The sequence below is a fragment of the Boleophthalmus pectinirostris genome, unplaced genomic scaffold (genome assembly GCF_026225935.1).
Source record: "Boleophthalmus pectinirostris isolate CB_2022bp ecotype Guang Dong unplaced genomic scaffold, ASM2622593v1 HiC_scaffold_19, whole genome shotgun sequence".
Classification (NCBI taxonomy): Eukaryota; Metazoa; Chordata; class Actinopteri; order Gobiiformes; family Gobiidae; genus Boleophthalmus; species Boleophthalmus pectinirostris.
The window spans coordinates 37,336,939-37,353,798 of NW_026571140.1; the positions used below are offsets into that span (position 1 = coordinate 37,336,939).

At 37.3% G+C, this 16,860-nt stretch overlaps 1 protein-coding gene across 1 annotated transcript in view; it reads left to right on the forward strand.

Annotated features, from left to right (window-relative positions):
* The first annotated feature begins 1,173 nt into the window (after positions 1–1,173).
* The window catches only part of katnb1 (katanin p80 (WD repeat containing) subunit B 1), a 21,165-nt gene continuing 5,478 nt past the window's right edge, over positions 1,174–16,860 (forward strand). Inside the window, exons 1-16 of the mRNA XM_055154563.1 lie at positions 1,174–1,315; positions 4,742–4,867; positions 5,857–5,987; positions 6,769–6,886; positions 8,033–8,136; positions 8,244–8,285; positions 9,806–9,889; positions 11,543–11,658; positions 12,078–12,149; positions 12,371–12,521; positions 13,285–13,475; positions 13,911–14,059; positions 14,136–14,186; positions 14,260–14,321; positions 14,542–14,841; positions 15,874–16,023. Of these exons, the coding sequence (XP_055010538.1) occupies positions 4,828–4,867; positions 5,857–5,987; positions 6,769–6,886; positions 8,033–8,136; positions 8,244–8,285; positions 9,806–9,889; positions 11,543–11,658; positions 12,078–12,149; positions 12,371–12,521; positions 13,285–13,475; positions 13,911–14,059; positions 14,136–14,186; positions 14,260–14,321; positions 14,542–14,841; positions 15,874–16,023 (1,761 nt within the window). The 5' untranslated portion in view covers positions 1,174–1,315; positions 4,742–4,827. The remainder of the gene's footprint in view (positions 1,316–4,741; positions 4,868–5,856; positions 5,988–6,768; positions 6,887–8,032; positions 8,137–8,243; positions 8,286–9,805; positions 9,890–11,542; positions 11,659–12,077; positions 12,150–12,370; positions 12,522–13,284; positions 13,476–13,910; positions 14,060–14,135; positions 14,187–14,259; positions 14,322–14,541; positions 14,842–15,873; positions 16,024–16,860) is intronic.

The following is a 16,860-nucleotide window of genomic DNA, read 5'->3' on the forward strand; positions in this document are numbered from 1 at the left end:
TGCCACCTACTGGACAATGTTGTTAGTGAATACATATTGTGTTATTAAAATATAATAAATAATAAAGATAGGAATACATTGTAAACAATATAAATATAATTTTTTTTTGCCATAAGATTAATTAAAATTAATTTTTTTTTTTTTTTTTTTTTTTTTGTTAAATAAATGACGAGAAAAATAAATTACTGACAGTGTGTATAGTGCAGACCTGGGCATTGTACAGCTCTGGGGGCTGTTTGACTTTGACTGCCTCGTTTAAGCTAATTTAGAATTACATTTGATCATTTTACCTCATGAATGGACTAAAGTTGCATTTCTTTTATTTTAGAGGTGTTTTTAAAATGACATTTTTAATAAGGCAACCTCACTTTTTCATTGCTTAGTCATAACATAAACATAAAATCTTACCAGCTTGTCAAAACAATGCTATTTACTGCTTTCTTTTTTTCTTTTTTTTTTTTTTCCATAAAGAAATACAAATAATATTATGCAGAACAGAGTTAAGCAAAGTGTGTATTAAAATGTAATAAACACATTTTAAACAAGGTCAAAGTAAAGTGCAAAATATACATCTGAAAAATATCTTACATCACATGAGAAAAACAAAACAAACAATAAATAACATATAAATAAATGATAAGAATTAGTTAATAAATAAATAAATACACTGGTACTGGCAGTATGGCCTGACTATCAGATTCAGCCCAACTAAAATGCATTCTGGAAATCATTACAAGTTGCTATTTATTATTTTTATGAGATGTCCTAGGAAAATAATTGACATAGCATCTAATCAAGGCCCAAAGATGCAGAGATATACTATTACCTTAATGTAAATGTATGTAAAACCTATTGAACTGGTCTTAATTACATTTTAATATAAACTAAATTGTAATAAAAATTAAGCAAGCAAGGTTTTAATTCAAAAGCTTTATTCCCAAACCAAGGCTTCTTGAATAAAAGAACCAAGATAAAACAGGCATAATTATTTTTTTATGTAATATATTTTATAGTTTTGAAATAACAGGTAATTTTAATTTTAATTTTAATTTTAATTTTAATTTTAATTTTAATTTTAATTTTAATTTTAATTTTAATTTTAATTTTTTCTACACCAGGTGACGCTAAAACCGAAAATCCAGATAGAGCGGCGGAAGTGACGTAAAGTGTGGTCCGGTTGCTAAGCTGCAGTGGAGCAGTCAGAGCCGTCAACAAGTTTCATCTGCACCTTTTTCTGCACAAAATCTGCTTTTTTCACGCTTAAAAATACACTTTTAGGACCTCTCCGATGGTAGACGACACCCGAAACTCACAGGTAAAGCGATCAGATCTACTTTTATCTCAAACTGATACCTGCTAAATGTAATAAAGGTGAGAATAGTTAGCTAAAGATAAAACGTAAACACGGATTGTTCGGGCTTTTTGGCACTAAATAAAATAAATAAAGAGTCTTGTGCAATTACATTAACGTGTTTATAAACTGTATTGAGTCGGGCTAATTATACAGTCAGCTTTGTAACATGCCATTAAACATCTATAATATCTAACCAATTTGCTAGATAACAAAAACTAAATAAATAAAATTGTCAAGAGGCATTTATGATAAGGTTTCCAGACGTCCCTATTTACCCGGGACAGTCCCAGTTTTGAGCTCTGTGTCCCCTGTCCCAGTAGATTTATACAAAACCAGTGATTTGTCCCAGTTTTATACAAGAAATGTCCAAAGTGTCCCTATTTTTGACCAATTTGATCTAAACCAGGTCTAAACTAAGAATAAACCAGGTCTAAACCAGGACCAAAACGGGACTATCACAATTTTTGACTAATCAGATTCTCACCAACAGTAACAAGGAGGATAAACTGTCATTTGTTTAGCCAAAATACAGAAAATCGTGACAATAAAGCAAAAAAATCCAGCAACAGAAGTGCCTCAGATTATGTTGGAATGAGAATAAAGGTTTGCAAATATATCGTATCGTTTAATGTGATGATACAGTATTGATATCGTGGGATGCTGTATCGATATATCGCCAAGAGTATTTTTCTGTATATTTTGCTAAATTATTTTGTTACAGAGCTACAGTTTAGTTGTTTGTTTAGTGGAAGGAAACTCGTTTATGCGACACATTTGACATTTTCACTGTTTTGATGATTAAAATGTTTGTGTTTCATATGAACTTTGCACAAGAAGTGGTTTAACAAAGACTTTTAGTATAACAGCCATTATTTAGACTTTATTTTTTCTTGAACCGTATCGAAATGATTTGAAATATATCCACTCGAAAGCTCACTGTGTCGAGATATGTATGGTATCGTGGCCTATGTATTGAGATATTTATCGTATCGGCAACTTCTTAATGATACCCAGCCCTATGCAAGAATGCACAATTTTACAAGCTCTTTTCACAGTTTTAATTTTACCAACCATCCCAACCCGGGTGTTTCCCAGTTTTGAATTTTGAATCTTGTCACCCTAATTTATGGTGTTTCAGGCATAGTGACATTTCAGTGCATAGTCTAAGCTCCCACTTCATCTGTTTTGGTAAATGGTAAATTTAAAAATAACTTCATGCTACTAACATAGTCAACCTATTATTGTTTGCAACTTATTAATACTAACTAACCAACTCATGGGCGGGTTTCTTCCTGAGCTGACCTGTAAATGAATGGGAGACAGAGACCAAGGGCAGATAGGTCAAAGGAGACTTGATGAACCTGGTGTCTTCGCTTAAAGATGCATTGTGTAACGTTTCTGGTGGATGTTTGTCAAATGTTTTTCTCCACGGAGATGTTTTTGCTTTGTCTGGAATGTCTCACAGTACGGCAGTGAACCTTTCTACCTTCACGGAGACTAAACTGGACCAAGTTACAGGTCAGAGTGCAGTGTTCCAAGATGCAGAACCTCTTTTGGTCACTCGTCATTCTCCTACAGAGCCATAAACCTCTGGAACAGCCTCCCCCATGAAGTCATATCATGTACAAATTATGAAATGTTTGCACGTCGCCTGGCCAAACGACGGCTTTTAACCAAACAAACCTGGACACATTAATCTTACCTGTATCAATGCAGCATTATGAACTGTAAATATGTAAATAGTGGATGGATGTGGTCACTGGGACTGAATGGGGCTAGTTTTCCTTATTGTCTGACCGGATGATGCATTGTATTTTATTTTACTGGCAATTTTCCTACAACCTGGCACAAACATATGACCTTTTTGTGTAGCTCAATGCTTTTATGTGCATTGTTCCTGATAAATAGATAAATAAACAAATAAACTAAACTAGACACATTCAGAACACCTGTTTCTAGGTATTTTTGAGCTACAAAACCACCCGTAACTGAATAAATACAATAAATAGGTAGAGCTGTTTAATGTCACATTGTGGAACATTCCAGGCAGAGCAATGACATATCCAGAGAAACAAGCAGGTGACGGACCCCCAACCAAAACACTGTAAACATTAGTGCACCTTTAATGCTTTAATTGCTGTTTTCTGTTGAGAAAACCATTTATCTTTTTGTCCCCAGACATCTTTTATCTTCCAATTCACTGAAATGTCACTTATCTCACATCTAACAATTTTACACACACTAGACTGGGCAATATGCCGAGCTATTGATAATAATAATAGAAGAAACTTTATTTTTGTACATCTTTGGCTAAATTATGTATCAATAGTGTCTCTTACTCTTGTTTATATTATGCGATTTGTGCTTTATTATGTTCTAATTTGTCTGTTTGAATGAATGCTGTACACTCTGGGCCTCTCGCACCATTTGTTCAGTGTGGTTTTTATACTGCAAATGGAAACTAAACTAAACTAAACTATAAACTAAATTAAACTATAAATTAAACTAAATTAAGCTATAAACTAAATTAAACTATAAACTAAACTAAACCATAGTTTAGTTTAAACTAAAGTAAAAACTAAACTAAACTATACTAAACTATGAACTAAACTAAATTAAACTATAAATTAAACTCTAAACTAAACTAAACTCTGAACTAAACTAAACTATAAACTAACCTATAAACTAAACTATAAACTAAACTAAACTATAAACTAAATTAAACTATAGTTTAGTTTAAACTAAACTATAAACTAAACTAAACTATAGTTTAGTTTAAACTAAAGTAAAAACTAAACTAAACTATACTAAACTATGAACTAAACTAAATTAAACTATAAATTAAACTCTAAACTAAACTAAACTCTGAACTAAACTAAACTAAACTAAACTAAACTAAACTATAAACTAAACTATAAACTAAACTATAAACTAAACTATAAACTAAATTAAACTATAGTTTAGTTTAAACTAAACTAAAAACTGAACTAAACTATAGTTTAGTTTAAACTAAACTATACTAAACTATGAACTAAACTAAATTAAACTATAAATTAAACTCTAAATTAAACTAAACTCTAAACTAAACTAAACTAAACTATAAACTAACCTATAAACTAACCTAAACTAACTAAACTAAACTAAACTAAACTTTAAACTAAACTAAATTAAACTATAAACTAAATTAAACTATAAACTAAACTAAACTAAACTAAAGTGTAGGAGTATACACTAAATCTGCACTTGCATCTCAACATTTGCACCTTTTAACACATTTGGACAGATGTTATTATCATTGTCACGATAGTCACACTTATAATATAAATGTATATTGTCGATCCTTTGCACACACTGTAATGTTTTTTTTGTATTGTTTTGTTTTTGCAGGTGGAGAGTCCAGACTGAAGCAGAGACCTGTGTGTTTCTTCAGACCGACCCTGATGCTCTAACCTGCGTCCAGTCTGTGATTGAAAATGGCCGCTGTCGGCTCCACCAAGATCTCATGGAGACTGCGTGAGTACATTTCAGAAAGTTTTATTGTCCAGACTTACTGCTGCTGTGTTCTCTGACAGCCAGGATTTTACCCCAAGGCAACTGTGGCTTTAGAAGTAGGTTTCCACCCCAGATTGTAACTATGAATAGACTGAATGAATGAATAATGCATCAAACTGTGAAGCAGCTTTGGATTGTTCTGAAAAGCCTCATAACAGAGAGATGGCATCCTGCAAAAAAGCTTGGCCAAGATTTATGATATAAACACTTAAATCTATCAGAAAATGACTTAAAAGTAGTGAAAAGGTCTGTCCATGTAGCAAGATAATTTTACTTGACAAGTAAACTACCTCTAGACTAGAATTAAGCAGTCTGTGGTAAGTGTTCATGGGCTGGAAATAAGTTTATGGATGCTAAGTTTTAGATAAATATACTTAAATGTCACTGAATCTAAAAACTAGTTAAGTGTTGCAGGGGAAAACTATGGTAAATGGATTGTAGCTTATTTTAAGCATGTATTGCCTAAATTTAAGTTTTTCTGACTAGTTGAGTCATGGAAGAAATATATGTGACAATTTTTAAGATTATACAACCAATTCAGAGCTAGTAAGTAGATATTAAATGTGAAAATAATATGAATAACCTGATATAAGTTTTAAAATCTGATGAGAGAAATTTGCGGTGCAGTTGAGGAGCATGAGCCACCACCACAATCAAATAAAGCAGTAACTAAAAATAATAAAAACAACATACTAACTAGTCATTTAAAAGCTTTACTCTGTATATTATGAATGTATCAGAGTATTATTCTTTACAATTTTACTCATATTTTATTAGTATTTTTTTACTCCATTTATTCTTTGTCGATCAGTTGTTTTCATGTTGTATTTCTGAGCTTGTGCCCTTGCAATTTCTCTTGTGGATCAGTATTTTTTTCCAAACGTTCATGTAAACCAGTGAAGAGTTATTTTCTAGACTCAAACGCAGCGTGCCCTGTGTGTTTTTTTCAGAGGAGTTCGCGGCCCACACCAGCACCGTGTCCTGTCTGTCTCTGGGGAAAAGCTCAGGGCGCCTTCTAGCGACCGGAGGAGAGGACTGCAGGGTGAACATCTGGGCCGTCAGCAAAACCAACTGCATCATGGTAACGCCACAATCCCACTATCTAACTGAGGACTAAAGATGAAACATGTAACTTTTCTGGTGGAGAGTCTGCTACTTGTTTGTCTGCTTGAGGTGTTGCCAGGAATGTTACACAGTGGAGCATTTAAGCAGATATTTTACGAGAAATGCAAAACCTGATTAAAAAGGTTAAAAAGTGTAAAATTACGTTTCACTTTTTGTCCAAAGTCTGACGAGTATAACCATATAATAATAATAATAATTAGTATTTTATAAGATGCAGTTTCACCACAGTCATCTTATTGTGCAAAGTTTTGTAGCCTTATTGCTTTATTGTAAATTTTTATAGCAGGGATCTCCAACCTTTTGTGTCCGTTGAGCTACCTTTACAAAATGAAAATGCTGGAGAGCCACTCATTTTAGCGGTCACAAGAAATTTTGTCAATAAAAGAGGGCAAGCCTTAGTGTTGTTCAGTTAGATGCCTGTAAAACCTAAAAGCATTATCAAACCATTAATCAAATTTGAGTTATTCAGTACAATACATAGAATTCAGAAATCCCTTGGTGAGCTACTTGTAACTTGACCATGATTGGATTTTGTCTTTTGTATTTTCCCAATTGTGATAAAAATGTATCTTATAACTTTGGTTGGTTGTACAGGTATCGTCTGTCATTCAAACTGACTTGTGTTATTTATTTATCTTTTTTAAAGATTTTCAGAAGCTGCTATATGATTGCGTTTTTGTTGAGTGTATAGTAGTAGTTTGTGTAAAGTCTAAATCTTTTCCCCGTTGCTTGTTCAGAGTCTGACGGGCAGTAAGAGTCCGGTGGAGTGTCTGCAGCTCAACGCCTCAGAGGAGCAGGTCGTGGCCGGGTCTCAGTCCGGATCCATCAAGATCTGGGACCTGGAGGCCGCCAAACGTGAGTGTTACACCCATAGTCTGAATAAAGACGATATACAGTCCTTGGTAAACCCTATCTGAAGGTTTTATTTCAACTGGATATGAGTTCACAGGCTAATTATCAACATACTAGCCTCTAATTTTGATTTCATTATCAGCAATGATCAGACAGTTGCTTTGTCTACGATACTTAAAATTGAATTATTGTTTGGTATTTGAAATAAATCTAATACCAGTTCACTTTTTTCTGGTGGAAACATTGAAGGTCCTATATTATGTTAAATGCCATCTTATAATGCTGTTACCTCCCCTAAAATAAGTTTAAAGGACCCATATTACACTATTTTCTGATCTATGTTATAATGTTGCGTCCTTCTCAAAAACAGACCTGGAGTTTTGTTTCATTCACACATGTTTGAGTAACCCTGTTCCACCTTGTGATGTCATCAAATGGCATTTTTCAAGTTAACAGCTCCTTTTGCCTTTTGTTCAGTAGAGCTTGACAGTTCAGAGTGAAAATGTGTCCAGTTTGTGTATCAAACGTGTGAATGAAACAAAACACAACTCCAGGTGTGATGTGGAAAGTATAGATTGATAAATTGATATAAATTGATGTTATGTATTATATTATGTTTTGTATGTAGGGATAATAAAGTCTGTTTGTCTGTCTGTCTCTCTCTCTCTCTCTCTCTCTCTCTGTCTATCTGTCTATCTACCTATCTTTCTATCTCTCTCTTTCTCTCACTCTGTCTCTCTCTCTGTCTCTCTCTCTCTCTCTCTCTCTCTCTCTCTCTATCTATCTTTCTATCTCTTTCTCTCTCTGTCTCTGTCTCTCTGTCTCTCTCTATATATCTCTGTCTCTCTCTCTCTCTGTCTCTATCTCTATCTGTCTGTCTGCCTGTCTCTTTATCTATCTCTCTATCTGTCTCTATCTATCTATCTATTATTTATTTGTTTACTTTACATTTTTATTCCCTGAAATACTTGGTTTGTTGTCACGTGTTTATGCAGTTCTGTGGAGCTTTTGTAGGACTTTTACATTAAAACATGTTAAAACTACAGAACCCACATAATCCTTGTTGTTTGATTTGTATTTTTCAAATAGTCTAGAAGGACACAGTTGACCCACTCTGACCTTTCTCTGTTTCTCTGTTTCTCTGTTCAGTTTTACGCACTTTAATGGGACACAAAGCAAACATCACGAGTCTGGGCTGTCACCCGATGTCTGAAAACTTCCTGGCCTCAAGTTCTATGGACACGAATATTAAGGTGAGGGGCTGTGGTTCATTTATACTGGAGGGATTTGAGCTGTTGTTTGTATTTGTAAATGTGTCTAATCTCATGGACTAACAGGCTTACTTGTTTTCTTTGTGCAGCTGTGGGACGTCCGGAGGAAAGGGTACATCTTCAGATATCAGGTGAGTCTATGGTTTTACGTAAAAACAATCTGTCAGAAGTCATCGGCTTTTTGAGCTTGTCTTTGTCTTTTCTTATCTAATGTTTAAAGTAATAAGAAAGTTGTTTTTTGATTTGGTCAGACAAGGACATTATGCTTTTTTGATACTTAGTTTTGATATATAAACTAACTAGAGCAGCTCTTTTTGCTCATTTGTAAACCACAGTATTGACCTAAAACAGCTTAAAATAGAAATGTGCCAATTAACTACCAGGTCAAACCCATATCCTCATTGTATTTTTCACTGTAGAAAGCAGCTTATTTTCATGTACCAGTACTTGTTTTTATTTTTAGAAAGTTGCTTTGACATTGTTTAACTCTTATTTTAAAGGTACAGTTCGGAATTTTGGACATAGGACCTCATATCCTAGTGAGCCAGAGTGTTGGGAGACGTGTGGAGACACTTTTTAAAATATTCCATCCAGTCCTTGTATTTGCAGAGGTCACTGGTGCTAGACTAGTGCATGTCAATGGTCATAGTTATCCTGCTTTTAAAAACAGTCTTACCCACTCCACAAAACACCCGAAGAAAATCTATTATTACACCAGACTGTCCACGTAAATGTCTGTGTCGACAGAATAATTTTAGAAGTAAAACCAACCTTGCATTTGAAGGATTTATGTCTGAGCAGCAGCAAATTGTACTTCCTGATAGAAAGTTTGGCAGCATCAGACTGATATATGGGGAAAATAGTCTCTCAACATGCGACGATTCATGCAATGCAAGGTTAGTTTTATTTCAAACATTATTCTATCAACACAAACATTCACATCGACAGTCTGGTGTAATAATACATCTTCTTCAGGTGTTTTGTGGAGTGGGTAAGACTGTTTTTAGTGGCAGGATAACAATGACCATTGACATGCACTAGTCTAGCACCAGCGACCTCTGCAAATACAAGGACTGGATGGATTATTTTTAAAAAGTGTCTCCACACGTCTCCAACACTCTGGCTCACTAGGAAATGAGGTCCTATGTCCAAAATTCTGGACTGTCACTTTAACATGACAAATAAACACAGGGCTGTGAAATTGGCAGAGGAATTGGGTAAAAACAGACATTTCCTGAGCACTGAAACATGCGTGAATCAATCAAAATACAACTCTCAGTAAGCCCATGATGAGAGAGAGGAAATGTCTCTCCTTTAGACAGATCTATAATGAAAACATAACATAATGAATCTCATAACATTGGTTCTTCATCAGAGACAGACCTGGAGATTTGTTTTGTTTCATTCACACATATTTAACACACAAACCCTGCATATTTTGGAGTTCTACTGAAAAAAGGTAAAATGTTGACATTAACTTGAAACTACTAATAATAAAGCGTTACTCAGACCTGTGTAAATGAAACAAAACACAACTCCAGGTTTGATTTTGAGGAGATTACATTATAACATTATAAGATGATTTAAAGCTTACAGGAGTCAATTTTGTGTAACGTTGGACCTTTAAAGCAGAATGTTTTGTTTTTCTCAGGGTCACACAGAGGCAGTGAGGAGTTTGGCCTTTAGTCCTGATGGGAAGTGGTTGGCTTCAGCGAGTGACGACTGCACAGTGAAGGTAAATTTAAACGTAAAAACCTGTGTACAATCCCGCAGTCGTCCAGGTAGAGTCCATGGCAAAAGGACAAATTCAATTAGTCAACTGGACAAAAGTAAAAAAATGTTTCAAATGTAAAAAAAACAAAGTATAACAACATTTTTTAAAAGTATAACTTGAACAGGAAAAAAAAACTGCTCTAGAGCCAAGGGTAGAGGCTGTCAATCATTTCATACCAAGTTCCACCAAAGAAAATATTTTACTTTCCTAGTACCACCAGATCTAAACCAGGACTATATCAATACAATCCCAGGTCGAAACTAGGACTAAACCAGGTCTAGTAGGGCTACATCATTGCCTTAGTAGTCCAGCCAGGAAATTTCCCAAATGAGGACAAAAATGTGGATGAAATACATGCATCCAGAATTTCGGATTTCCGGTCATCGCTCAATGCATACTGGGATTTTCCGAAAAAGTGAGCATCAAACTGCCATATTTGATTTCCCAGTGGGATGCGTCTATTGTCAAAGCTGATCTTTTCAAGTCTTTTGAACCATATCGCTTTTGTTTCTGGTTCTGATATTGTCATATTTTAGTTATTTAGTTATACAAATTGTTCACTGCAAACTCGGGATGATTTCTTAGGCAGTCAAAGGTTTCCTTTTTCGTCCTTCCTGTGTATCAATCCTGCCCATCACCTTCGTCTTTCACTATTTTCCAATTCTGTTGGGAAGGGGAACAGTTTGAACGGAGGTTTGCAGTCACACAGATCTGATTCCCTTTTGCATTTACAGAGTTCGCAAACTTCCAAAGCCCATTTCTCGAGCTGTTTTCCGCTGTTAGGACATCCAACAACCACACAATTACGATCCGAATCCCATAACTAAAATATGACAATATCAGAACCAGAAACAAAAGCGATATGGTTCAAAAGACTTGAAAAGATCGACTTTGACAACAGATGCATCCCACTGTAAAATCAAACATGGCGGTTTGATGCTCACTTTTTCAGAGGATCCTTCCCAGTATGCATTGCGCGATGACCGGAAGTCCAAAATTCAGGATGCATGTATTAGGCAAACACATAAACTGAATAGCTGTCAGTGTCTATGCAGTTCATGTACCACAGTTTGAGAACGTCTCTGTGCTGGTTTCTGTGTGCATGTGTTTTTAGGGGAGCGGGTCATTCACAGACCAAAGTGCTTAAGAGTGATGGAGAAAAATGTTAATCTGATTAAATTGAGCCTACGTGCTTATAGGGCACAGTACTGCTATAGGGAGGATTTACCTTGAATCTCATGTATAGAGCCACTATTACTAAGTTTTTAAGTAGAGGATCTGAAACCTTCTTGTCTCACTGAAGATGTTGTTTGGCTGAAATATTACACAAAATGGTATAAAACCTATTTCTTCGGCAATGTAAACTCTGATGGAATAAATTAATAAAGATGCCAAGTTCCATATAGTATAACATTCCAGACAAAGTAATCACATTTTCATGAGACAAGCAGGTGATTGACTCTCCGCCAGTAAATATACACAGTGCACCTTTTATTAGAAGAAACAGACTCTAATACGACCTCATCCCGACAAAATTATGTGAAGAAATGTGTACAATTAGATTACTTTGACTCCTGTATGTTAAGTCCATGTGGTTGTGCTTATTTTCTTCAGTTGTGGGACCTGGGAGCGGGCAAAGCCATCACAGAGTTCAAGTCTCACTCTGGAGCCGTCAACATCGTCCAGTTTCATCCCAACGAGTATCTGCTGGCTTCAGGCAGCGCAGACAGGTGAGCGCCCCCTGTGGGTTTGGGTCTGGGTTGGATGGGTTTTCAGATTACAAAAACAAACATTGGAGGTCAGTCAGTCTGCCAAATATTAAAAAAAAATAATAATAATGATGGAACCTTTAGAAAATATACAACAAATGAAAGGTTTCCCTCCCTGCATGTATTCATCCAACCTTATTTTAACTTAAATGTCATCCAGATCTAAAATAAAAACAAATCCCCCCCCCACGCAAAATAAGAATGCATTAATATAAAATACTTTCAAATAAAATCATTATAAATTGCATATTTTTTTCTTCTTTCCACTCCTTTTTCCAGAGTAGTATGTATGATTATTGTTTCTCTCTTGGCACAAACTCGAAATAAAAATGAATCAATCAATGTTTAGTAACTGGAAGGACATGAATTTCTTGTTACAGGACGATCAAGTTGTGGGAGCTGGAGAAGTTCACATTGGTCGGCTCTTTGGAGGGAGACACCAGCGCGGTCAGGTCTGTGTTTATGTGTACGGCTATGTTCGTACTCATAGTTGTACTGTAAATCTGTAATCTATAGTGTCCTTTGTACATTTACAGTACAACTATGAATATTAAAGTATGCAGCTAGCCCCAGGTCTCAAATTGCAAGAGAAGAAGGAAGTTTATGAACACTATGAACACTTAACGCCTGGATTAAACTCCTTTCCCCTCGCCCTCTCTCCCTCTCTCCTCAGGTCTGTCTGCTTCAGTCCCGACGGCTCGTGTCTCTACAGCGGCTCCTCGGACACTCTCAGGGTTTTTGGGTGGGAGCCCGAGCGCTGCTTCGACGTGGTGTCTGTGGGCTGGGGCAAAGTGTCCGACCTCTCCATCTGCAACCAACAGCTGGTGAGGAGCTCAGACACCAGGGCGTGATATAAATCTACGTAACATTATCGTGAACAGTCAAACTAAATAGTTAGAGATCGACCGCTATAGGTTAGAATCCAGTGCAGTTGACGGCCGGTAAGGTCTGCTGATATTTTTTAGTTGATAATATGTAGGTGAGATTTTGATAATTTTTCCTGACTGGAATAATTTGAAAGAATAAATACCAAAAAAAAACTGCTCTATCTCACTGCAAACCCATAAGAGAGCTGTGTTATCACATTTTATACTATCAACCCATGTGGAGATTTAAGGCCAGTACTCTACACGCTAAAAAGTTCAAATACTGGGGCCCTGTACTGGATTTTTTCACCTGTTTTTGTGCAAGTCTTGTCTTACTCTCATCCCAGTACAAATATACTGTATAACCAGAGTGCTTTCTGAATTACAAAGCATTTGCTGTCAGATATTCAGGAAGTGTGTGTTAGCATGCTAGTCGTTATTACGAGAGGTTTGAATTTATTTGTTTGGAGGATAAGCCCCTTGAGATGTCTCGCCATCTCGTTTTCGAGGGGGTCCTCATAAATACAATGACAATAGACAGATACAGTAGGGCAGAAAGTAGAATACATGAAATATTATTAGGCTGTAAACTGTTCATTAAATTGCATATCATACTTTCAAATCCAAATTCCCAGTTTTTTTTTCAGAGTCACGTTTTAATTCAAATCACAGTCACTTGTTAATTTATTCAGTCGTAACCAAGTACTTTGTTTTCCTTCAGATCGGAGCGTCCCACCACCTCTCCACTGTCTCCACCTTCGTTGTGGATCTGAAGCGGGTGAAGAAGAACGGAGGAGCCGTGATCCAGGGAATTATCCAGGACGACCAGCCCCTGTCTGCTCCGAGTGAACACAAAGGAGGAGCACTGAGACGCAGCTACGAGAAGCCCACCACTACCTGCGCCGCCCAGAGGTACAGGGAGGGGGCGCTTTGAGATTATGGTAGAGAGTCACTGCTCCTCCACATAGAGAGGAGCCAGTTGAGGTGGCTCGGGCATCTGTTCGGGATGCCTCCTGGGCGCCTCCCTTGGGAGGTGTTCTGGGCATGTCCCACTGGGAGGAGGCCCCGGGGAAGACCCAGGACACGCTGGAGGGACTATGTCGCTTGGCTGGCCTGGGAACGCCTTGGGGTCCCCCCAGAAGAGCTGGAGGAAGGGTGCATGGGAGGGAAGTCTGGGAGTCCCTGCTCAGACTGTTGCCTCTGCGACCCAGCCCTGGATAAAGCAGAAGAAGATGAATGGATGGGTTGTGACCCACTCATAATTCAAATCTGAGCTGACTGGTTGTGGCAGGAAGGGTGTCTGGTGTAAAAACAGAGTTTATATCGTGTGTGTTCGTGTGTGTTTAGGGTGAAGAAGAACTCAGAGGGGGACAGACACAGTCCAGAGGGAGAGCGGCGCAGTCCCAGTGAAGACGAAGGAGACGAGAAACTGTCCTCAGCCGAAATCCACAATGCAGACGACTACAAGGAGATCTTCCAGCCCAAGAACGCCATCTGTAAGTGTGGCTCTGTTTAAGGCAAAGTGTTGAGTAACCTTTACATTGTACATTAAATGCGTTTGTGTTTTTACAGCTCGGACTCCTCCAAAGTTTCATGAACCTTTTCCTGCTCCACCTGAAGATGGTAAGGGATCAGTAAAGTGTACATTGTAGCTGTCACATTTGTACATATAAGTCACACATCTCTGCTTCTACAGAGTCTGTTCTGGGCATAACTCGCAAAATGAAGGACATCGCTCCATTTTCTGAAAAGCAACAAGTGAGTGAACACAGAATACATTGCACAAGCCAGACTGATATGCGTTGCCCTCTTATTCAACTTCAAAAGTTATGAAAGTATCTCAGGTTCTATGAATTCTATTAAAAGTTGGAATGTTCTTTCTTTAAGCTGATTTGGTGGCGCGTCACAGAGGAGTGAGCAATTTTGTGAAATCCAGTTTAAAAATATAAATACACTGTGCATGTTTTTATTTCCTCAGGTTCCTCCGATTGCTCAGTCCACACCGGTGCAGAGAGTGGAGCCCACAGTAGTGTCGTGTGCAAAGCGCCCTCTACCTCCGGCTGACCCCCCCACAGCCTGGCCCCCTCCTCCCCCCGCTGCACCTGTTGTCGCTGCACCTGTCCCCACTGCACCTGTCACAATACCTGCTCCGGGCGTCACCAAAGCCAAACCGCACCCTCCTCCACAGCAGCAGCAACAGCCCAAAAGCAACCCGCCCAAAATCATCCTCAGCTCCAGGAACGAACCCATCGGACTCAACGTGGCCGACTTCCTGCCTGTGCGTAAATACAAGAGATTAATGTTTTATTTTGGAAGTTTTATGATGGATTAGTTGTACTATTTTCATCATTAGAAATCATTTAGTTTATCAAGTTAAAAGCATTGTATTTTGTGTGTAGCGCCATTAGTAATATTGTTCACCTGCAAACAGTTATTAATAATTTGATCCTCTGTACTGGGACTGTAGCACAGAAGAAGCTCCCATCACCTACTCTGACCGAGGATAGGGCTGCAAGATCGATCTAAGTCGCAATTTAAAAAGACTCCATTTGAAATTTGCAAATTGCAAAGGCTGCAGGTTTTTAAGTACCATAATTTCTTCCACAAGCAACATAATATCCTGTCTCATTCTGCATTAAAAACCTGGTAACCCTGTAGTTTTTTTGTATTTGTGATTTTCAGCTCATGTTTCTTTTTGTCAGTTCTCCTGGACACGTTTTAAAATGTGAACTTTGACCAGAATCCTATCGTCTATTTATAACAAATCTGACAGTAATCCCGCAATCATTATGCTTGTCGGAAAAAAGCACAATGAGATATTTTCCCATATTGTTCAACTCTGAGGAGTCATTAGCATTAACAGGTTAAGAATTCCACCAGGATTCAGTTATTTCATTTGCTGTTTAAATGCACTTAAATATGTTTTTGTTTAGTGTTTTTTATAGGGATGGGACCAGATCTCATGCCACAAGATCTCGCAAGAAAACTGTGCATGTGATACTCATATTTTTACATTTGCCTTGGGTTAAAAAGGGGTTAACTCTGCAAATTAACTCCCCTTGAGAAGCTGCAATTTCAAAAAGCAGTGCTACAATGACACCAAAACTATAAAATTAAATAAACCAAAAATTGTGAAGCCAAAATCGTGACCTGAATGGCACAATTTATCTATTAAAATGATATAAAACTCTTGTCTTGTAAGTCTCTTGTAGAAATTATGTCTCGTCCCTTCCCTTGTTCTTTACCGTGATGAATTGGTGGAAAATGGCTGATTTCACTCATGTTGTTTATTTCTTTTCTTTTGTCTTAGCCCTCTGTTAATAACCGTGCCGGGGCCCTGAGTGAGGAGGAGGCTCTGTCGCAGATAAAGAAAGGTCACGACACCATGTGTGTGATGCTCAGCAGCCGACACAAGAACCTGGAGACGGTGAGAGGCGTCTGGGCCAGAGAAGACATCAAGGTAAATACTGTTATATACACAATACAACCCTATGAGAAAATATCAAGGTAAATACTTCTATAAACACTATACAAACTTATGAGAAGATATCAAGATAAATATTTCTATAAACACTGCACAACCCTATGAGAAAATATCAAGGTAAATATTGTGATGAACCATACATCCCAATAAGATACAATACACTATATCATAAATACTATTTTGGTGAACAACAAATGGAATGATTGTTATCTTGACCCCAAAATATGACCCCAAGGGCTGAGAGGAGAGCTTTTATGATGCAGACAAAGCTCTAATGTAGGTTGGCCAATATATCTGGCCAATATTTTGACTTTTTAATGTATTGGCTATTGTTACATTTGGGCACTTGTTATTTTCCCCCTCTTTTTATTGTCTATATTTTTTGTCAATCAACTTTATAAATCCCAAAAGGCCATTCAGTTCGCATATCTCTGGTCGTGCACAATCTATAAATGATAAAAGAAAAAGAACAGACGCCATACATTCAAACCTCAGAGCATCAGGGACTCGGTAGCAAATTTACTTTCCATTTAAAAGCTTTATGGCAGAAGGAATCAAAGATTTGGCGTCGCGGTTGGTCTTTTGCTGTGGGGTGACATATCGCCTTCCAGAGGGCATTTGCACAAACTGTGAGCGCAGTACATGGTTAGGCTGGCTCAGTATGGCCCTGTAGTGTTTTGGCCTTGTTGTATTTTTCCCTAGTTTTGTTTTTGTAATATAGTTCTGTTTTTGTAGATGTAAGTCATGTTTTTACCGTCATTTCCGGCTGGAGCTGTTAAATGCACAAACCCTGCACCGCCTCTCTCTCTCTTG